This window comes from Hippoglossus stenolepis, chromosome 9 (assembly GCF_022539355.2).
Source record: "Hippoglossus stenolepis isolate QCI-W04-F060 chromosome 9, HSTE1.2, whole genome shotgun sequence".
NCBI lineage: Eukaryota > Metazoa > Chordata > Actinopteri > Pleuronectiformes > Pleuronectidae > Hippoglossus > Hippoglossus stenolepis.
In genome coordinates this window covers 19,288,911-19,312,558 of record NC_061491.1, presented here as the reverse complement: position 1 = coordinate 19,312,558, position 23,648 = coordinate 19,288,911, and the positions used below count along the sequence as shown (strand labels likewise).

Below are 23,648 nucleotides of genomic sequence, written 5' to 3'. Positions count from 1 at the left end.
AAACTACATTCTATGTTCTTTTCCTGGATAGTTTGACTCCACAAGTACTGAAAAGATTATTGGAAGGTTTATATTGGGTGAAGGAGGGAACAAGGGGGAGAAAACTGAACATGGATCCACAAATGCAGGGCAGGTATCATCCAAAGTGATTCCCACTTCCTGGTACAGTACAGGAAGTGGGAGGAAACACATTGGGTATCCAGGATCCTACATGGTACAGACATTATCAGGTAACTTACTGTTGGAGGAAGTCCAAGGCCTGGATGGACATCTCCAGATTTATCCATCAGCAGAAAAGATGAGTATCTGGGAGGACCCGTCTGGACTGAACTCTCACTTCCTGTTGTGTTTTGTTTTCACTCACTGGCTGAGTCTCAAAGCGGAGGGCCACATCCTTCGGAGGCTGCATTTAAAGACCAATTGCGTCACTGCGGCGCGACTGTCCCGTGTGTGACCTCTGCCTGCATCAAAACGGAGACCTTTAATTTAAACTTGGAGTTTTGCCTGATTCCTGCATGCGAGTCTCTGCTCTTAGTCCAGCCACAGTAACTCGGATAACAAATGTTTCTGGATCTTGTGGATAAAAAGAAAAGCGTTCATTACCAAAAGAAGTTAATATAAAGTTAGCTAAGACTTTATTTCAGTATTTCAAAAGATGAAACATCATAGGCCTTAAAGTTCTTTTACTTCCTGCCTCTATCAACAAGCTGAAGCATGTTTCTCGTAGAAACTGATAAGTTCAATGGTCGAAATCAGGTCACTTGTGATTTTGGGTCAATTTCAGATGAATGTGGCAACTTTGAAGTTTTGTTCCAAGCTGTGAGGAAAAGGCCAATGTGCGACTCTGACTGACTCCAGGTTTACTTATTGCAGGATTTACTCAACAATAAACAAGTATCTATGACTTCAAATGAAAAAGAGAACAAAGCTTCACTTTACAGTTGCTCCAGATCTGGATTTGTCCGTGTCACTGTGATTTTGAAGGTTGTCTTGTCGTTGGTAAAGAATGTGGAAGTTCTGGTCTCGTGTTAAAGTCTCGTTCTGCTCTGAACAATGTTTCCATTCTGTTAAAATGACTCCTGCTGAATTTAAAGGTTGGTTCGACTTGTTTTCCACGGGTTAAACTATAAAGCATAAAGATCTACAGTTCTGCAAGAACATGTCGAGGCCTTGATGTGTTGTGAAGCTGTGAACCAGTGTGTGTGTATGTGAGGAGTTGTGAAAAGAGAGGGAGGGAATGCTCCAGATAGTTCTGATGGTGGTGATGAGGAAGAGGGCTTTTGGCATGAAAGGGGCCAGTGTGTAATCATGATGTCATTAGGAGTATACAGTGAGACAGACCGGAGGAGGCTGCTGCTCCACGCTGCACCCAGGGGACGTCATTACCAACTGGAACTGAGCAGGGACCTGAGCACAGGTCAGACACACAGGAAGTGGTCGAACACACACACTGACACACAAGTGTACGCTTACTCGCATGGCTACACACGCATGCAGGAGTGTTTTGACTCTCTCTCTCTCTCTCCTTCTCACACACACACACACACACACACACACACACACACACACACACACACACACACACACACACACACACACACACACACACACACACACACACACACACACACACACACACACACACACACACACACACACCACATAACAAATGGACACTTCTGTCTGGCATCTGACAGCAGACGGGTGCTTTTGCTTCTAAACCTGACAAATTCCTCAATATCTAAGTGGACACCTCTATGGACAAATGTGCCTCATTAATGAGCGCACACAGATGGACAACACACAAACACACACACAGGGAACGCGGGCCGAGAGCTCGTGCTGTGCTAAGTTGCGGAGTGTGTGTGTGTGTGTGTGTGTGTGTAGCCGTCTGCGCTTCATTACTGTTCACACGCAGACAGTTGCAGTGTTTTTGTGTCAATGTTTAATGAGGGGCTGGGAGTCTGGGGACCTTTCTGCTGTCAGGAGCTCCTGTAGTCTGGAGCTACCACCTGTTCCCATTCACTCCCTAAAGGCCTCAACACACACACACACACACACACACACACACACAAACACACGTATGCAAGAAAACACATGCAGACACACAGAGGCATGCAAACAAGCAGGAGCACGCACAGAAACATGCCTCCACAAACACACCTGACAAACTACATACACTGATTTAGTCGTCCTGTGACACCACTGTTGGCGTTGGACGCATGTAAACAGGTTATTGTGGTTGGCTGAGCCCTGGCTGCATGACAGCAGCTACAAAGACAACGGGAATATCAATTGATTCATTTCATATTCCTCGTCAGCTCGCCTGAGATGACAGCGTGAAGGCTGCTGCCGGCGAGAGTGATCCCTCTCTGGCTTTTTTTCTGACGCGGCTGTTTGATGGAGATCTGCACCGTCCTGACTGACTCGACCAACGCACGCCTTCAAATCGCAGGCCGCAGTTTCCGTAACGACCCATGACAGCACAAAAAAAAAAATGCATCCTGTGTCAGGGAGCAAGGATAAAAAAAATATATACAAAAATCAGCTCTGAAAGACGTGAATATACATTTCAAAAAACTAACTTTTATTAAAACAAAAAAACAAAAACAAAAAAGAAATCAATTATTGACTCATTAACAAGATTATAAAACAGTGATTTAGTTACATAAATAAATTGATATCGGTGTATCAAATCTTAATTTCATAAGCATGTATACATGGGTCATTGTAATAAATAAACTGGGAGAGCAGAAGATTCCTACACAAACAAACAAAAATAATAATAAAAAAAAAAATGAAATAAAAACAGCTAGAAAGACTCAGAGGAAATTGTTTCTGAAGAGAACAAGAGACACTGGACAATGTAAGATTTTTTTTCCACCAAACACACGTGAGGAATTGCTTTGTTAAAGCATGAGTTACACAGCCATTCACTTACTAATTAAGGACACTAAAGCTGGGACCAAGGTGGGTCGTCTCTCACCTCTTTCGAACACGTTTGGTTGTTAGACAGATCTCCTGTTTGGTTACTTTAAAGCGTTAAGACACGGCAAGAGAAAAGGCTGCTTTTTTATCTCAAATCAACGCAAAATAGAGAAACAGATGCACAGAGAAACAGAAGAGAGAAAAAAACTCTGATACAAAGAAGAAGGTAAAAAGAAAGGCAATTAATGAGAGGACAGCTGAGCAGTGCAGAGGAGACACTGGCAATTCTGTGGTGGATGGAAGAGAGAACTGTGAATCCAGGATAGATTGAGCCTGTGCATAATTACCACTGCGAGCCTTATTGAGTTGCACGACTGTTAAATTGCTCCGACAAGTGTTATATTACTTCAGCCGAGATATGTCCTTAAAAGCATGTAAGGCTGGACACATAATACATGATTATTTTAACCGGATTCTTCTTCAATTAGCTCCTGTGTAAAGCACATTATAGTTTTTTTTTCCGCCCCCAAAGGATCCAATGGAGAACGAGTGCTAGTACAACAGCTTACATGCATAATTAAGTACTTCAAGAAATCCTTTATTGTGTTTTTTTTTTTTTTAATCGACCGATGTCCTGAAGTAGTCGACCCCCTCCCTGTGCTTCAGTCAGCAGGAATGAATTTTTCTTTTCTTCGCCGCCATCACCGATTTGACTCAACCTGCATTTCTGACGGGGTCCAGCGTCTCAAGTATGAACACGTGCGGCCCTGCGAGTCCAAAAAGCCGTCAACGCGGTAAAAAGGTCAAGTCCTTCTGATATGTTCTGTTTTTCAACAAAAAGAGGAGAAAAAAAAGAGAGAGAAGACAAAAGAGAGAAAGAAAAGGAGAGCGAGAGAGAGCAAACTACAGCGGCTTCAAGTATTTCACATTACATAGAATACTCTGTATAAATTAGTTAACATATACTTTCAGATCCTCCATATTCAGACATATACTATGGCATATATACAGAGTACAATAAATGCTCGCTCATGTTGGGTCGTGTTTTTGTCTTTTCTTTTTTCCTGTAGTCAGTCGCTCATTTGTTCCGCCTTTTTCTTTTTTCTTCCTGTGTAGAGAAATCCCTGAGAACGTTCTGGTTGACAATTACTGAAGGTTCCACACAATGAACTATAACAGCAGAAAGTCTAATTTCTATGATTCACATGCACAGAGGGAAATGACACTGGCCTCGTCCGGAAAAAAAAATACCGTGCAATGGTGGCTGCAGAGATGAGAGGGTGTATGGGGGGTGGGGGGTGCTGACATACATCTTCAGAGTGCGTCAGAGCCAATTCTTTTGTATTTGGGGGTGGGGGGTGGGGTGTTGTGTATAAGTACCAATGCCAGGGCGGTGACGTACAGCAGAGCCGAGCGCGGGAATCACAATCTCCTCATAACCTTGGTCTCACTAGTGAATCTCTGGTTTCATTAACACTGTCGGCTCATCCGAGATAATAAATACCGTGACAGCCAAGACAAACAAAACTGGGAGCAGGTTCAGTATCGTGTCATGAGGTAGTCGTCTCCCTCTGGGTGTCTGCTTCAACTATAGAAAACTACACTACATCAGTTTTTTTAGCCAAATTTCAGCTGTTGAATAAAAACCCAGCGGTACTGCATGACATTAATGTAACAATAATACTCAGTATCTGTGTCTAATGTGTCGTCACTGCCTCCCGTCCTCTGTGAAACAGGTTGAAACAGCTACTCATGATGTGGGCGGGGGACAACAACACGAGTCAGCTCAGAGCGTTGTTGTGTCTGTGTGTGTTTGTCTAATGAAGCTAATGCCTGGGACCCAGAGAAAACTAATGGCTGCTCAAGTGCTGTTGCTGCTGCTGCTGTGTCTGAAGTAATGCTGATGGCAGCTTTCTGTCAGTGCTAAACCAAGCTGTGCCGAACCGAGCCGAGCTGTGCAGTGCTGCCCAGCGCCCACCGGTGAGGGCCTAGACAGAGGGAGGTGCTCCGTGTGGTTTAAAGCCTTAGTTTCTCTTTGAGGATGTCGAGACGTTTTTTTTTTCTTCGTTTTTTTTCTTGTTTGTACACGAGCGCTATTGTAGAAGGGCTTCAGCCACTCGACAACATATAACTCAATATACTCTAAAAAAAAAAAGGGGTGGGGGGGAAAAAGAGGATGTTTTAAAACCATAAAAATAACAAAAAGCCATTTCACTTTTCATTTTCCTCTCGCACACATGTAGAGAAATACGCACAACATTCACAACGTGACAAATTTCCTCTCTTCTGAAAAATAAAAACACTTCTGTACACGTAGTAGTAATAATATTATTAATAATAATAATAGTAATAATGTTTATAACAATAACAACAGCAAGAACAATAATACCGCGTGTGGCTCTGTTGATTTTTTGTCATCTTTTCCTTTCTCTTTTTGCTTCATTCTACAAGTCACATCCCTCTTTTTTACTTGTCTATGTAATAAGTCCAAAAGAAGTTCAAAAGGCAGACTCAAGTTAATAGAAAAGTACTAGAGTGAGGAGGGGGGAGCATCAGGTGACCCCCGGCCACACCCTCAGCCGAACCGCTCCCTCACCAGCATCATTAGTTTCTTTTTGCCCTTGTAGATCTGTTTCAGGTTGTCTATGAACTGCGTGAACTGAATGTGTCCGTCGTGAGCCATCATGAAAGTCTCCCGGGCTTTCCCCAGGAACTCGATGAACTCGCTGTAGTGGCGCGGGCTGATGTGTGTGAGGCGCGAGTGCGTGGTGTTGATGTAGGCCCCGATGGTTGCATCCAACAGCTGCCTGAGCGGCGCCTTGTCCAGCGACATCAGTTTCCCAGAGTTCCTGCGGCTGTGCAGCGCAGACACCATCCCCGGCGTGGTCAGCGTGCACCGCCGCAATATGTCCGAGAGCACGGTGGCGCACTTCACACTCTTGACCACCAGGGGGATGACTGCGGCAAGCTCGTTTTTCCCCAGCGAGTGGCTGAGGGCACAGGCCCACAGCACATCGTTGATGGCCGGGTGTGTGTCCTGGTTGTAACTGAGGTTCAGATGAGCCATGGCTAACGTCGCCAGCTTATAAGCCCTCATTGGGTAACCGCGATGCTCCATGTAGCGTGCTATAGTGAACAGCTGCGTGTAGCTCATCCCCGTCGATGCCGCATCCAGTACAATCTGGTAAGCTGTCTCGAAGGCAATGTGGTCCTTTTCACAGAGTGTCAGAGCAGAGAGGGCGCAGTTCTGAGGGTCCTTCATTGCACACTGGAGGGCGAGGGTGCGCGCGGATGAGGCCAGGTTCTCCTGCTGGTGGCAGTCCAGGTGGAGGCGGACGATAGTGCTGTTGGACATGACGGTGGTGGCCACGATACTGGTGGCCTCGGTGGGGGTGAAGAGGGTGAACCAGCTCTGCATGATGCTGTCCAGCGCGTACACACCTGAAGGACACAAACAGGACAGAGTGATCAGAAATGAACGAAAAAAGCAAAGAATAACAACAAAAAAAAAACTGTGAACCAGCCGCAGTGACTCACCAACTTCTGTGGCACATGTGACTAACCAGCGCACCATCTCTCTCCTCCTCCAGTTTAACGTGGACAGAGTTATTCTCATCACCTGAGGAAGATGGGACGAGGAGCAGAGGGAACGACAGGTGAGTTGACATTAAACAACATTGCATTTTAAAGTAAATAATGAAATAATGGAACATATGGGGACATCATAAGTTTGTCCAAGAACAGTAATTAATGTTGTCCTTTGTGTAATCTTCAACCCTTTTCCAACATCCAGACCAAAAGAGTTTGATCAGTGCTGGCAGTTTAGACATCACGGGAGTCATGAGGTCTGGTGGTTGCGCTGCATGGCGGGAAAGGGCCATGTAATAAGGAGCAACCTGTGCACCCTGCAGTGCAAACACTGGTGTTCCCAAATTCCAAGACGATAAGTCCATCACAAGTTTTTTCCAAATTAGGATTCAAGAACACCAGAGTCGACCCAAGAGATTTATACATGACTGAACCGCCGAGGCCTGCACAGGAGACTTCATCCTCAAGAGCTGTGAGCTAATTTCAGGAATTCAAAGAAGTTTTACAGTTGTTTGAAAAGAGAGAGAGTGGGACGCACAGTATAGAGGCTTGTTATGAGTAGGATATTAAAAGGAAAGTTGTGGTTTTGGTTTTCATTTGTCTGACAAACGCAGATTGTCTGTGTACCTGCAGTCCCAACTCCAGAGAGACTTTGAGAAGTGTGATGTCAGGCAGGCTGTCCATCAGAGTGGCGATCTTGAACGCGTCCTGTGCCAGTTTGAAGATGTGAGACGAGGAGTGAATGTTTTTCTGGATGGATTCCAGGACCGTCTCCAGCCTGCGACTGTCACCTAGAAGAGACACCAAAAGCAGAAATGATTTGTATGCACTTGTTTGTATGTAAATCATCCTCCATGTCACAAAGCAGCTACAGGTTCAATGATCTGAATGATAGGTGTTATGAGTGTGTTGCTTGTGCTATCTGAGAGTTAGCGTTAGTGTACGATGTGTTTATACCCGTTCCTGTGAATATATCTGTACCTTTGGCCGCAGTGAGCATGGTGGAGGCCAGCTCACACTGCTGAGACTCTATGTGGCTCAGGGTGAACCAGCGCGGGTAGCGGTTGGGCACCACCGAAACGATGTGGTGGGGTCGAGAGAGGTCACCGGACGAGGCCGTCGACTCTAACACCGGCAACCTTAAGCACACAGAAACGGAGAAAATTAATTAAACAAATCAATCCAATACATAAAATAAAAGTTGCTCATAATGACTTATTACAAATAAAACAACTAGAATGCGTGTGCGTGTTTAGAATGACACTCAGTAGAACACATAGGCCCAACACACTCATAAATATCAGTCCCATAAACATGCCAGATTTTTTCCTTATCAAGATCCATCTATTATGTTGAAAGTTGATGTAACTCACAGTTCTAAAGCAAGTGCTAAACAAATTTCATAATCCACCCCCCTGATTTTGATCTGCACCATAATTTAATTGGTTCCTCCCTGGGTCATCTCATGCCTCATGTCTCCACAAAATGTCATGTAAAATCAGTTGATTCATTTTTGCATATTCCTGCAAACAAACAAACAAACTAGAAGTAGAACTCAGTAGAGCGCTTACTTCAGCGAAAGGCCCAACAGCCTCCTTAAGTTACATCAAGTCAAATCAAATTTCCCACTCATAGATATCAGTCCCCTTAAATATGCCAGATTTTTTCATCAAGATCCATGAATTATTCTCTAAGAACCACACCAAAAGATAATCCCTGACCCGTACTGCATCTTTCCACTAAGTTTTGTGGAAATCCATGACGTTGTTTTTGTGTAATCTTGCTTACAAAGCAACAAACAGACCGGGGGTGAAAACACAACCTCCTTGGGCGGAGATAATAACCAGACTATGAAAAACGAGTGGCACTGAAATGAAAATCAGAGAGACACGAATCAGCCACATCACAGTGAGATCGTTTTCTTTCTTCTCACAGAAACAAGCAGACAGACAGAATTACTGTACAGACAGAAAGTCTTCATTATGACGCTCGGTCTGAAAGTGACTTCAAAATGAAAATGACTTCAGTGATCACAGGGGGATTACAGTTAGCCTATCCCTGCAATTTACTTGCAACCTAGTATTTAATCACCTAGAAACCAAGGTATAATTAGTATTTTCTTCACTCTAATTGGTCATAATGAAGTCGGAGCTGTGCAACACCTGCTAGAGGATGAAGGAGCTTCACTAGTTTCTCTCTCTCATTATAATAACACTGACAGGGCCGAGTCTTCGCCGGCACCACGAGCATCACCACCATTACCACTGTGGCCGGCTCATCTCCTATTCTGCTTCACTCCTCTTCCCTGCGCTACCACCTCAGTTTCAAAGGTCTCCTTTCCTTCAGAAGACAGCGCAACCTGGCCTTCTCTCAGCCAATCACAAAGCTAATTGAGTCCACGGGGAAATTAGGGAATTCACCTTCCAGCCCCGTAAGGCTGGACACACATCAAACAAATACCAACACACATGACTGAAAGGAGGCAGTGAGCTCTCACACACACACACACACACACACACACACACACACACACACACACACACACACACACACACACACACACACACACACACACACACACACACACACACACACACACACACACACACACACACACACACACACACACACACACACACCTGCCCTTTTGAAAACACATCAAAGCAGCCCAGTAAAAGCAATGTGATGCTAAATGCCAGTTTCAATTTCAGAGCAGAGTGCATGTGATACTGTTGCCACCTGAGTGAAGGCATGCACAAAAACAGCCTCCTCTTCTCTGCTCGCTTTTTTGCCCAAGAGGGCACAGGAGCGTCTCCGTGAGAGATGTGGCGACAGAAACCCGGTCGAGATGTGCGCGAGTGTGAAAACTCACACTCGGTGTAAAATTGAGATGTTTGGAACCCCTGGCAACAGCCGCACACATCTAATGGAGCTGCTAAAAGCTTCAACAACACTGGGGCCTTCTGGAAGATTCCTGGGGTGTAGCAAAGCAAAAAAAAACGGCCCTGGGTAAAGATGGAAGGCTCATCAACATTCCAGTCTTTGTTTGGTTTTCACCAGAGAGCCAGAGGCCTCCATTGGATGGGAGCTTGAGAGGCCTGGCCTGCTGAAAAATAACCTCCTCAAAATGTTGGGAGGAAAATCCATACTGGGCTATTGTTCAGTGAGAAACAAAAACTCATAAATGATAAGAGAAAAAAAAGATCCTCGTGGACTTCTCTGAGGGTTTCAGCCCGAGCACAAGTAGCGAGTATTCCCCGCGTCGGGTGCGTTCACATCGAGCACCTTGTAAACTACAGCTAAACGGTGCACGCTGTCTATAAACATGATCATCTTCTCTGCCAAATAACACTATACAAACTCTCAATTCAGTGTCAAGTGTGCTTAAAACATAAAATTAAAGTCATATTTCTTCACGGCGCTGCCACGGCTGGATATAAATGTGCATCATGGATGATATATAAAACACTAACAGAGGGAGCAGAAAAGAGGCAATCAATCCCCACAGAGCGAGGCAGCGTGAGGAGGGGGGAGCAGCTCGGGTGTCAAACGGGTCCTGTGGCAGTGTAGCACCCTGTCACATCTGAAAGGAACGCGGTCGTACTCATCGCACCAGAGACAGTCAAGGACAACGGTGTGGAGGGCGCATGGAAGACAGACACCGTGTGGTGAACACCTCAGAGCGCATATCTCCTCCCAGGCTCATCGGTCCCCTTATGAAACCACATTTAAATTCATTAGATCCAGATTTTTGTTTGGATCTCCACATGGATCAGTCCCCTAAACATACCAGATGTTTTAAATCAAGATCCACTAATTCTACGCCGGGAAATCAAGGAAAATGTTGAAAAACACCCACAATGATAAAGAAAGTGAAAAGAATCCCCAGATATGCCCCTGATTAGGATCCATACCAACATTTAATGGGTTGTTTCCTGACCCATGCATACCGCATCCTTTTACCAGGTTTTGTGGAAATCAGTCCAGTAGTTTTTGCATAATCCTGCTGACTAACAAACAAATTGAAAACATAACGTCCTTACTAATGGTAACTAATGGCTTGTTTGTGGGTCAGATGGTTTGAATTTGGATACATTCAAATATGTAAGCCCCTTTTCCACTGGTCTAAAAACCCACTAAGGCCCCGTACACACCTGGTTTTAACTTGTGTTTTTTGTGATCCTATCACAAGTGGTCAGCTGAGTGTGTGCGTTCACACTTGGCATTAACATGTGGCCTTATGATCTGATCTCACCTCTCTGCTCTATACTAACAAACACGTATATCATCTCTGTTCATGAAGACCAAGTTATTTTGTTCTTACCCAGTCTTACTACACAAGTGTGTCCAATGTGTGTGTGTGTGTGTGTGTGTGTGTGTGTGTGTGTGTGTGTGTGTGTGTGTGTGTGTGTGTGTGTGTGTCAGCACGAGCAAGCGAAAAGGAGGAAGAGAGACTAGTCAGGAGAGTCTGAATGAATCACGTTCAGCTGCGCTTTGAAGAAAGATTTGACCAATTTAAGGAAGGCATCGATCATTATGTGGTGATTAGTGTTTTGAGCCGGTGGTTACAAACAAATCACAGAGAAGAGGAAAAATGTGTTTGATTCATAGTGAAACTGCAGCGGGTCAGAGGACGTCAGCTGAACAACATTCGTGTTCACACTGCTCAAAGAATGTGGACACATGTGGCCCAGACCACATTCAGAGGTGGTCACATCTAACCGATCTGAGCGCTTCACACCTGTACTGAGAGCTGTCCACTTGTGATTGAATCCCAAACACCACATGTTAATACCCGGTGTGTACGGGGCCAAACACTCTCTAACATCTGGCTTTTGTCTGCCATGGGAATGGATACGACTCCCAGGTCACATGACTCTGCAATAGAAACGGGCTTTGATCAGCTGTGATGGAAGGATGACACCCGGGTGAACACCCCAATTTGGCAAGACAGCAAGTTCAGAGAGCGCCTCAGTTTCTAGCACGTTCCTGACGTTGAACTCGACGCACTGGGGAAAAAGCGAAAGGCAAACTCTTCCACTAGCAATAGAAATGGAGCCAATTGCCAATTTTACAAGGTTTACCCACGTTTAAAAAAATGTGTATACCCACTAATTTTGGTGTGAAAGAGTTATTATAGAGGAAGAAGAAAATGTGTGACAGGTGAAAGAGGAGAAGAAGGAGTGAGATGTTGATGAAGAGCAGCCCCTCCATGTTTTTACCCAAACTCCATGGCCCTTTGGATTTCTGGTCAGCATCACCATGACGACTGACCTCTCTGCCTCGTGCTTCTTTCCCCTCTGACTATAAACACCCTTCACTTTTCATAATCCATTAAGCGCACGTCTGTCAGCTAAGCGACACATCCGCTGGAAGACCTCCACTCTATACACAAACTCAAAGGTGGAAACCCTCACGATGCCTGACAGGAGGGAGGTCAAATCATTCTGCACACGACTTATGAGGGTAACCCCCAAAAATGTCAGTTCACTGCTCTTCAGTGCCAAGGATTCTTGAACTGACAGGATGCATTGTTCTCCGCACAGCAGGGAAGTCATCAGTCAGGTTGAAAATCTCGACATCCAAAATAGAAACTTTTCAGGGATCTAAAGCTGCATTTGGACCAAATGAACCTAGAACTTAGAGCCACAGGAACCGTTTTCAAGTATCTGAAAGGTTCCTGCAGACGGTTGGTCACCTGTGTTTCCACTGCGATCTCAATACCAGGGGAAATTAGACAAATTAGTCTGGGATTGAATTTAGACCCAGGTTTCTGTGGTTGAAACACATTGAGTCCCTGTAAAGGTTCCTATAGATCCTGGGTTAAGTTCCTGTGGTTTAAACGCTGCTAATGAGACTGAGGTTTGCAGGAATTTTCTGGAACTCAGAGGAAAATGTGTTTTTCAATATAATCAGAACACAAACAAAGATTTTAACTACACACACAAATTGCAGCCACTTGAGTATATATTCATAGAGTGATGGTGCTACTTTAGAGTCAATAAAAGTAAATCCCAACTGTGGATTCCCAGCATCTTAATTTGAAAACATTGCTTTTTCATATCAACCTTTGCATGATCAAACAAAAATATAGAAAACATGTTTAGCGAGTATCCACTACATAAAAAGAGAAAATGATGTCGGCTACCTGCGAGTGTCAGTGACAGATCACTTCACTGTCTTAGAACAGCCTCTGACTGCTGCTATGATAAACTGCGCTGTATATATTCAAAGATTATGGATTATGCAGATGATCAGCAGCTGCGGATTACAGCGAGAATCCAGATTCATTAACATTGGAAGATTCAAATCTCATATGAAAATCTCAGATGATAACTTTCTACTCCTCCTTCTTCTTCTTCTGTGGCTGCAGTTGTATTCCGGGCAGCCCGTGAACCAGTAAGCAGCTCCTGTGTTACTTGTGTTGGTTGCTCACACCAAGCCATCGCACGGCACATGCTGCTCTCACACACTTGAATTAACCTCATCCGTGGTGCGTAAACACACACATACACACACACTTAAAAAACACTACTGGATAAGCGCTTTGCGCACGGAGTCAGTCTGACTTCCACTCATTAAAAAAAGAAGAAAAAAAAGAAAGAGCCGGTTTAAGAGCAACTGTGAAAGAGAAGACAAATAGAGAGAGCAGGCGAGAAGTGAAAAAGTATGTGTGTGTAAATGAGAGCGTGAGCTAGACTTTCTCTCTCTTCTTGTATCAATGATAGTGTTATAATAGGTCCATTAAAATAGCCCTGGTTCCTTTACCTCCTCCTCTATATTTAACTGTCCGCCGTCCCGTGGGAGCGGGGAGGTATATGCTATCATATTACACTACGCTACATTACACACATTCATTATGTGCTGAGTAGACACCCCTGGCTCCCAGGAGCACCCATAAGTGGCCATATTATTCTAAATCGCTGGTTTCACACCACAGTAGTGAGGATAGAGGAGGTGAGGGGAGGAAACGGGGAAGGTGAGGGGAGGTAGCGAGGGATGGCGGGGAGCGGTTGGCTCTGGGAAGAGCAGGTTTGGGATGCGAGTTTGGACGCACGGCGGCTGGATGCGCAACCTCCAAACCACACCTCTCTCCAGCGAGAAACCCAACCGTGTTGTTTTGGGATTTGTTTCACTTCCTGATTCCTCCTAACTGGTGAACTGTGGGAACGTGTGAATGATGTGTTTGTTGTTCTTTTGTTCCCCCGCTTGTCTCTGCAGGAAAAAAAAAACTCCCCTCTCATTCATTCACTAATCATTTACCAGTTTTACAGCGATGGACTCAGAGAGGCCTCGCTTTATAGAAACACAACAAACATCCTCCCCACACTGCCCTCTCCCTGATGGCCCTGCACGTGTGTGTGTGTGTGTGTGTGTGTGTGTGTGTGTGTGTGTGTGTGTGTGTGTGTGTGTGTGTGTGTGTGTGTGTGTGTGCGCCTTCTCCTCATTACAGCCACACTAATTACACTCTCATTAATGTAATTAATATTCACTGATCCAGCTCCCACTAGTCACAACATCAAAACACTGCAGCGCAGACTGTTAAACACACATGCACATGTACACATTGTCCACAGACGAATACACACAGGAGCCTAAAGTGCCCATATTCTGGTCATTTAAAGATTCATGACTTTAATTTGGGGGGAGGGGGTCTACTGCAATAGGTTTACATGCCGTAATGTAAAAAAATATGCAACATTTGTCAAAAACACCACTGCAGAACTTCTTTCCACCTTGTGTCTGAAGCGTTCCATTTTAGTTCTTCGCCTACTTCCCAAAAATTCCGTCTTGTTGTGACGGGTCAACCGCTTTGGGCGTGTTGGAAATATGCCTTACACAGAGGAATCCCGATCAGCTGTATACACTGTAGTGGCCATGGTAACAATGATGCTGTTGATGTGTATCAATTCGAGTCAGACTTTTAAAACCTGATCTCTAGAAACAGATTCTGTGAATGTGAATATGCAGAATCTGTAGGTGAAGGACAAGAGTTAGGGGCCACAAGCCTTCTGGGTTAGGTTTCCATTTTGACCAATCACGTCTGAGCAGGTTTTGGTTGCCCTCAGGTAAACAGTCCTTGTGTTGAGCAAAAGAGGTGGAAGACACTGACAGAAATGCATCGGCTATCGGCTTTTTCATTTATCTGCATTCATATACACATAGCTGTTTTCAGAAATTGGCCAAAATGTCATCTTGACCTAAAACACAACTCCACTGTTTGTGTGGAGAAATGTTCAACTCTTGTGATAGAAGAAACTAGTCGGACAGAAAACAGTGTTCAACCGACAGAAAGCAGTAGCTGATGGGCTCATAGATCGGAATGAATCAGCCAATAGATCTGAAACATTTTCAAGACTGGAGCAGGACATTACACAGAGATACGCCTTTTTGGTGTCGCTTTCTTATAGTGTATATGTGACATTATAATTCTGTAATCTATCTCTGCCATAGAGAAAAACTGTATGTAGGCGAGGATGTTTCATGGTGGTATTGAAGCTTAGTAGAAAAGAAGACCAGGAATGCAAACAAGTCTTTTCAGGAGCAGTGTTTTAGGAGATACAAAACATGCAGAGAGATCAGGATCTGATTTAGTATGAGGTGTCACAATAACAAACATTTTTACGAGCTGGAATCTGGACGAATCTAAACGTGATCCCTCCAGTTTCAGGAGGTTAGAGGTTTTAAAAAGGCTCCATTTGCCCAAACTTTGGATGATTTTCTTAATCCAAAAGTTCAACATTTGAATTCTTCGAATCAAGATCAATCAAATTTGATTCAACATGATTACAGCAGCACACAAGCACGTAAAGGGACCTTACCGCATGGCTCTCAGTGCAATTTTGTACGCCAGTTCAGCGTCATGAGGTAGGAGAGAGGTGAAGAGATAACGGGCGAAGGTGTGCATGGGAACGCTCTCTCTGTGGACGATCTCTCCGAGGCCAGAGTACGGACCAGCTGTTTGAAAAAAAAAAACAGCAAACAAAGACAAAAACAAAAAAAGGGAGAGGCTGGCTTTAGTGACGGAACAAACAAGTGGAAAAAGTTTACAAAAAATCTGTCTCATAAATTCGATTAATTTATGGCATATACAAAACAAACAAGACTATTAACAACAGGTGCCGTATTCTGAGTTGTTGTTTTTCCATTGTGTGCTGTGAGACTCATTTGGTTTGTGCCTTCCAGTCAGGAAGAGGCAAAACCATGCGGCATTAAAACAAACTGTGACGTCAAAAAACCATATGGTCGTGTGTGCAGACTTGGCCTCATGCTCGCTCCCTTCCCTCCCTCTCTTCCTGCACTTCCCCTCGTCTCTGGTGGGTTATTTTAAACCCCAACAGGCTCCGAAGCCGCAGACCACATCACACAGTGGCGCGGCTGCAGCCTCCTGGGGCCTGCGGAGGCCTCGGAGCCTGGTCTTCTATTAGTAATGGAGCCAGAGGTGGGTGGTCGTGCCGGGGCCGAGGCAGGGCTGGGGTTTGGGTGGGGACTGGAATGGAGATTGACTGGGCCAGGCCCTCCAGGATGTGGCACCTCCCTCCTCCCCCTTCTCCCATTTCCATAACCAAGCCCCATTCTGCTGCAGTCCTGTAAATGTACACACTGTTGTGTGCACACGCATGTGTGTGCTGACACAATACCCCTGGTGTAACTGTGTAAAGAGCTCATTTTGGTCTGGCCCAGGGCAGCTCAGCCTCTGTTTGCGCCACAAAATGAAAGGATAATAAATACTGAGACAAAGTCCAATGTGTTTTTTTCCGATGTGAGGAGGTGTGTCTATGTATATGTGTGGGGACTGCGGAGATGCAGTGAATTAAAAGGAACAGTGAGCATGAAATAGAATCTCTCAGCTGCCTCACCCTCCAGCAGAAAGACGGCCTGTTTACGGAAGATTTTGACCAGGGTTTCGTCCACTTCCACTTCTTGCAGCTTGGCCAATAGCTGCTCTTCGTTGCGACAGACCTTTTCTTGAGCGTACAGTCCGTCAGGCATCACCCGCTGCTGGCCCAAGCCAATCAGAGCCGTCTCCACTGCGAGAGCCACGTACGATTCACCGTCTCCCAGCAATCGCTGCACGGGCATTCGTTGGAGTTCTGCTCGACTTATAACACTGGAGCAGTCTGCAGAAAGGAGAGAGAAGATGATCCAACAACGATCCGAAATAAAGATCAACGCCTCAGGAGCAGCGCTCTGTTCACTCCTCTGCCTCCTGTGCTATTTCTGGGAGACGCGGAGGCACTGAGGGACCGAGTGGTAGCTATTTTACCCATGTTACAATATAGGAAACATCATATATAGATAAAAACAAATAATACAGTATGTGGTAAATATAATCAAAGCATATGTGTGAATTTGGTGTATGGAGGATTTTTGTTACACTGCAGTACCTGAGAGGTCTAAGCAGGTGTTGGAGCCCTCTTCTCCTGCTCGTCCCGACTCCGTCAGGGTGCTGAACAGGGTACCGATGGGATCCAGGGGGTGTCCCACCCAGCCCTCCATATTTGTTACGGAGGTGTGGCCTTTATGGAGGATCTCTGAGAAAGGAGAGGCCAGATACACACATGGTTAAAAGAGTGCTGACACTACTCATGTATTTTTTGAATGAATATTTTGTAATTATTCAATGGCCTTCACAAATCACAGCAGATTGAAAAATACTAGAAAATTACTCATATTAAAAAAAGGACTGAAAAATATGAAATGAAATTCTTACATGAAAAGAATGATGACAATGAATGACAAATAAAATGAAATTTTTTTTACAGCCACACAACATTTTTTCTCTTTGCTACTGACAACTTCACCTTCTCTTTTTTCTCTCAGCTTTTCCTGATTCTGTGATGATAAAGAGTAATAATATACAAGTTTTGTATTTATAATAAGTGAACTTGTGAGGATGGTGTGCTTATGCTTGTTTTTATATTCTGAAACCAAAAGTGAACCTATAATAATATTAATGAAATTAACCTTTCTTGTGCCGACGGAAGTGCTCCAGCTGCCTCTGCTGTTGCCGTCGTAACGTGTTCACCACGGCGATGGCCAATCGGAGGGCTTCTCTTGGGTAACCATGTGAACGCAGAGCATCCACTCTGGCACAGGCGGTTGGGACATGTTCTGAGGAAAAACGCAAAAGGTTAAACTGCGACATTCTCTCACTGGGTACGTTCTCCATCCACCCGACGCTTCTATACACACAGACTCACCATGCCACAGGGGCCAGCCACGAGAGTCGAAGAGGGAACCCTCCTGGTTGTCATGGTAACAGTAGTTGGCATAGAGGTCACTGGCGATAATGTGCTGAAGGTGTCGGTCCTGCCAGTGCAGGTCGCAGGCCTCGATGGCCCGAGTGAACACCGTCCTGTGGGGCCGCATCTCTGCAGCAGAAGAAGAAGAAGGAAGGAGGAGGATTTAATGCCCGATCATGTAGTGAGAAAAAGGCAGGTAGGACCCTCATACATGGTCAATTAACAGCTTGTTTGTCCTGCTTACTTATATATCAAATTCATTTTGGAGCATTTGCATAATTAATGTAAATAGACAAAACCATCAACCTATAAGATTGGCAGCCTGAACAGGCTGTGACAGAAAATGTGACAGGATGATTAAACTGAACCAAAGCTTTCAGGGTGTAAGTGCTCCATGGAAAAACAAGAAGCAACCTGTTGAGGGTCTTGAGTAAATTAGAACAAAACAGATTATTGAGTTGAAGTGTCAGTTTTCTACACACTATAGGTGGAGGCTTCACAGCTGATGCTTTCAGAAGCTATATGTGGAATCTCTCACCTTCACAGTTGCGAAGGAGACACATTATTAGAAAGTAAACACGTTATTGACAGACATACAAAACTTGTCAATCTCTGACCTTGGTTGCCATGGGCACCCTGAGGCAGTGAGTGGGTGAGGTTGGGCAGCTCGTTGCCATGGTTACCATCCTCCCAGGGGCAGACGTCCACACTGTTCCATCTGCGCAGCTGGCGCAGCCACGATGACTTCTGCTCCGGTTTACAGTGGGGGTTCAGTACGATGCACATCCACAGGGCACCTGGACATAAACAACACACACACACACACACATCAGTTACCTGCCCTACTTTATAATGTGCGACAATGATGTAAGCAATGAGTCATGCAATGCATGAGGGTGTGTTTTTCAAGGAGATTTAAAACATCCTAAAATACAGTTATCGTGCAAGATTGAAAGCTGGAGGCAGATTTCAAAGATGTGCAACATCATAACATTGGTTCTTTTTTTCCCTTTAGAGCACATTTTATGCTGCCGCCATCTTGCACTGGAAGACAAAACTCTTTGAAAACAGAGAACTTAACTAGTCCCGAGGCAACGCTGACTGCACACACATCATTTTGGAGTAAATTGGAACAAACAGAATATGAAAAGTGGCTAGGTCTCCAGGGAGGAGAGCACATTCAGGGATTTTACTCTCAAGACTGCTGGAGATATGTACACTCCACAGCGAGTGTGTGTGTTTGTGTGTGCGAGAGAGAGATTGTGTTGTTCATCTGCATGTGTGTAAAGGTACCGGGTTTTGGGAGGAAGGACGAAGACAAGGACAGAGACGGTAGATGGAGAGAGAGAAAAGGAACACAAAAGGTGGAGAGAAAAAAGGAGAAGCAGAAAATGAAATGGGAGTGGAGATGATTTGGACAAGGAGACATGGGTGAGGAGAAGTGAATGAGGCATGGCTTTGTGTCTGGAGGAGATGAGTAGAGCTGCGGCTCAAAGAGGAGAAAGACAAAAGAGGGGCAGAGAAAGAGAGCGAGTGAGCGAGCGGCGCCGAGAGGCAGCATTCACCACACATCAGGGGGAGTGATAAGGACTTGGGAAGAAGGGTTTGAAGTGTGGACTTCAAAGAGACCGTGCACACACTTCCAAAAATACGTGGGACTGAAACAGATGAGATCACGGCGCTGTCCTCACAATGTGCAGAACAAGACCAAAGGGAGAAAACGAACATCATCATCAACAACAACAACAGCAACAGCAGCAGCAGCAACAGCAGCAGCAGCAGCAGCAGCAGTCAGCGGCAGCGGCTACGGCAGCAATATCAACCAGGACATTAGAGGGAAACAACAAAGACAGGAGGCAACACGACTGCTGTCCTGGTGACGGGCTTGTTGGTTTTTGTAAGGAAGTGTTTTGCTGTAGGTACAGTACGTCTGTCAAAAGGACTACACACACACAACATCAAAATCAAACGGCTGCGGTGGCGAGCAGGACTCTGTCCCATCAACTAAATATATAATTTTAGGTGTTTGAAAACATTACGGAGGTCATAATATTTGGGGGTTTTGATGAAGCGTGATGTGCAGCGTTAAACGGCTTCTAATTCACAAAGACACTGAGCTGCCAAACGTACATTCACAGAGAAGGGAAGAAACTGGGCTGTCAGCGATGAGTGTGCGTGTGTGTGTGTGTGTGTGTGTGTGTGTGTGTGTGTGTGTGTGTGTGTGTGTGTGTGTGTGTGTGTGGGCTTTTATGGGAACGAACGACAAAAAAAAGGAGAGAAAAAATATGTGTGTGTGCCTTTGTGTCAGTGTCTGGGCTTCATCACACACCTTGCTAAATCTATCCGTGCCTGTTCACCTTTGTAGGACAATCGGTGTGTGTGTGTGTGTGTGTGTGTGTGTGTGTGTGTGTGTGTGTGTGTGTGTGTGTGTGTGTGTGTGTGTGTGTGTGTGTGGGTGTTTGTGTGTGTGGTGTGTCTCCCCACTCACCCAGCTCATCCCAGAGCTGTCTGTACTTGTCGGTCATGGTGGTGCCCTGCTGTCTCCACAGTGCCAGCCGAGGGTCGGCCATGAACTGTTCTGTGATCAGTGTTAACATCCTCGCTCCGTTGGAGTCACGCATCTTCAGCATCTCCCTCACCTACAGGAGGAGACAGACGAGGGGACAGGGAGGATTTCGGTTACGCACAGGTCTGCGTGCACACACATACAGATGCACACTATAAACACAAACACACACAGGACACACAGGAAAGACAGGACACAACACTGGACTACACACAAAACAAATGACAGATGCACAAGCATGAGAAATAAGGTAATAAAGTGAGAGCCAGTCGAATCTTTTTTTATTCGAATCTTCCAGATTGATCTAGTTATTCATTCATGTGTTTATTACAAATGTTTTAAGATTACTGTATATTGGATCTTTTCCTCTTTGTGTGTGAGCTGTGGCTCTATGAGGGCAGATGCTGTATGCTGTTGAACTTCCGGGTATAAATAAAGTTTTATTTAACTGAACCGAATGGAAAAAATGCCATACAGGCCTCACACAGAGTGCAACATGCTTTATAAAAGGACAGGCTCATATCGTCTTACTAAGGTTTTATCCATCTCGCAGCTTCTGCACGTCACATGCAGGTCAGAGGTCATTTGTTATTTAGGGGTGGTTAACATTTAACTTCTATATTTGAAAGTGTAAGTGATGAAACTGTGCATATGTTTGTATGTGACTGCAAATGTTTGTTCCTCCATCATTGCTTTCCCTCAGATGTTGTTTTGAGTCTTTTCTCCACCCGTCCTTGCTTTTAGTTTTTTCTTTTTACGACCATTCAATCTAGTATCAGGTCGTCTGACAAGTTGTGTGGTTTCACTTAAGAAATATTCTTTGAAAGTCATAAGATCACAAACAAATTTACCTCACTTAGTAAGTAGAGCTGCATTGCAACTGAATGCTAAATATATATTTTTCAATTACCATTTACTAGTTATTTTCTTGATAAAATACAGAAATAGGATTTTTTACAAAAGAGAGAAAATTAACTTACTAATCATGTATAGAAAACCTGTGTGAAAAACAGACCATTTAAAAAAAAAGAAATTGTAATTTCACTACTTTTTTCACGACCACGTTCTCCTTTTCTCTGCCCCTATTGGTGGATTTTCTGTCCTGTGCTTATCGCAAAACATCGGTGGTCAGCATCTCTGCTTGCAGCAGGAAACCACACTTTAGAGTGTGTGTGTGTGTGTGTGTGTGTGTGTGTGTGTGTGTGTGTGTACATAAAATCCAGAGCAACACTGGTTTGAACCAATTTGGTAAAATTTTGATATTTTGATATATAAGAGTGATTCCTAAATGTGCTACACACACTTTCAAGCATGTGCACACAAAATGTTGTGTGTTTTCAGTCTCTCTGACAACATGTTTTCACACACACGCAGGACACAGACACAGGAAGACGTACTGTACACTGTGCATGAATGCATATATCACAGCGTTTGTGCATTGTGGGTGTTTGAGTGTGAGAGTGCTTGTGCAAGTGTATATGCGGCTGCCAGTGTGTGTGTGTGTGTGTGTGTGTGTGTGTGTGTGTGTGTGTGTGTGTGTGTGTGTGTGTGTGTGTGTGCGCTGAAAGGGATATAACAGGCATCAAAGAGCATGAAGCAGAGAGACATTCTAAAAGCCGGGCAGGGTGGATGATAATGGCCTTGGCTCACAGTCTTTACATAGCATACAGTACATTAATGCTGGCCCTACTCTGGCACTGTAATACCAGGTTACAGAGAGCACCACACACCTCCCATGTAATCATTTAATCGTGGGCAGAGATGAGGAATATTGTGCAAGCTTTCCCTTCTTTCTATACCTCTTTGTCTCTAGTTATCTTAGAGCTTAGAGACTGCATTTTTTTTAATCACGTGCCAATATGTGCAAGTTGTTTTGTCTGGGATTGCTTTGAACAGAGTAGGCCTCTCCTCATAAGGGAATAGAATGTGTAGCCTACTACAGGACGTGAGATTTCGTTTTTTTTATAAGCACAGATACTATTATTCGTGTGTTCTTGCAGAGAGGCGAGCAAACCTAAAGGGAGAGAGAGAGGCAGACCTCGCGGCTGTGGCAGTCAGGGCTGGTATGTTTTGTATGCGTGTTGTTATGTTCTGTATGTGCATGAATGAATGTGGCTGGCTCTTGACCTTGCTGAAGAGCAGGTTGAGCTGCTTGCCGGAGCCGTGGTATCCTCCCTGGGAAAGGAAAAGCTTGACTTGCTCCTGAACCTGCTCCTCGTCCAGGTGCCAGCAGTTCTCATCGTCCACACTGGCTCCCGCTGTGGGGTCCGGGGCCCCTGCACACAAACAGACACATACAGATGTGTTACAGCAGGCCACTGTGTTCCCTTACTGTCACTGGTATGGAATAATATCTTTTTGTAAGATAATGTTTTTACAGCAACTTATTGATCCTGCAATTGATTTCTATTCCATCTTTGAAAGGGTCACTTTTCGAATACAGAGACTCGCCGAGCTTTTACTCTCTCACTGGTGCTGCTCACTTTATTTTAAGCAACCACAATTTAAACCTTATTCTAACCTGTACAAAAAAGACCAACCACTACCTCTTAAAAAGCTGCATGTAAAGAAAGAGACTGGTCTTGGACAATTTAACTCCTTTTCTGTACCTCTGAGGACATTCATGCATGTCCTCAGAAGATTATAGATGTAAGAACAGTTTCCTGAGGCGAAGCTGCAGCGTATCATTGCATGGAGTTCAGTCTTGATGAACTTTGACCTGCGATATTTGCATATGCTTGACCGGCCCCTAACACTTACTACAGACACATTCTACCATTTACTTTTACGATTCTAAGAAATAGCTTAAGCCTTTTATTTATACGCATATAGATATAGAGATTTTAGAAACACGCAGGAAAGCTTCTCACTCATTTGATCATGACGCTGGAACAAATCTCAATTTAAAATGAATATTATTGGACTCATTTGGACAACATACTTAGTGTGTGTGTGTGTGTGTGTGTGTGTGTGTGTGTGTGTGTGTGTGTGTGTGTGTGTGTGTGAGAGTGAGTGAGTGAGTGAGTTTGTGTGTGAGCACACCTGAACTGATCAGATGAATAAATCCAGCTGATATATTTTAGTTAGCATTTCTCACGTTATTGATGAAAGGGTGACACATCAATATCATGTTAAAACAACAACAACACGACCTGTCTCTCTTTTTCTCCCTCATGAGGTGCTTATTTATTTCTGTCCTCAGAAGCTTCTATCTCTGTCTTTCTCTTTGATTCCTCATTGTACGACTCCATTTCTCATGAACAAACACACATTGGTGCTTCTTTGCGCCTTTACCCCGCCCCACGCAGCCATCGTGGGTT

General features: G+C 44.6%; 1 protein-coding gene across 1 annotated transcript in view; it reads right to left on the bottom strand.

Annotated features, from left to right (window-relative positions):
• Positions 1–2,566: 2,566 nt before the first annotated feature.
• LOC118115128 (zinc finger SWIM domain-containing protein 6) overlaps positions 2,567–23,648 on the bottom strand; it is a 46,561-nt gene continuing 25,479 nt past the window's right edge. Inside the window, exons 3-14 of the mRNA XM_035166113.2 lie at positions 22,456–22,604; positions 20,251–20,401; positions 18,380–18,559; positions 17,721–17,891; positions 17,485–17,631; positions 16,905–17,051; positions 16,377–16,637; positions 15,339–15,474; positions 7,498–7,655; positions 7,144–7,307; positions 6,466–6,547; positions 2,567–6,369 (exon numbers count right to left, since the gene is read on the bottom strand). Coding sequence (XP_035022004.1) covers positions 5,504–6,369; positions 6,466–6,547; positions 7,144–7,307; positions 7,498–7,655; positions 15,339–15,474; positions 16,377–16,637; positions 16,905–17,051; positions 17,485–17,631; positions 17,721–17,891; positions 18,380–18,559; positions 20,251–20,401; positions 22,456–22,604 — 2,612 coding nt within the window. The 3' untranslated portion in view covers positions 2,567–5,503. The remainder of the gene's footprint in view (positions 6,370–6,465; positions 6,548–7,143; positions 7,308–7,497; positions 7,656–15,338; positions 15,475–16,376; positions 16,638–16,904; positions 17,052–17,484; positions 17,632–17,720; positions 17,892–18,379; positions 18,560–20,250; positions 20,402–22,455; positions 22,605–23,648) is intronic.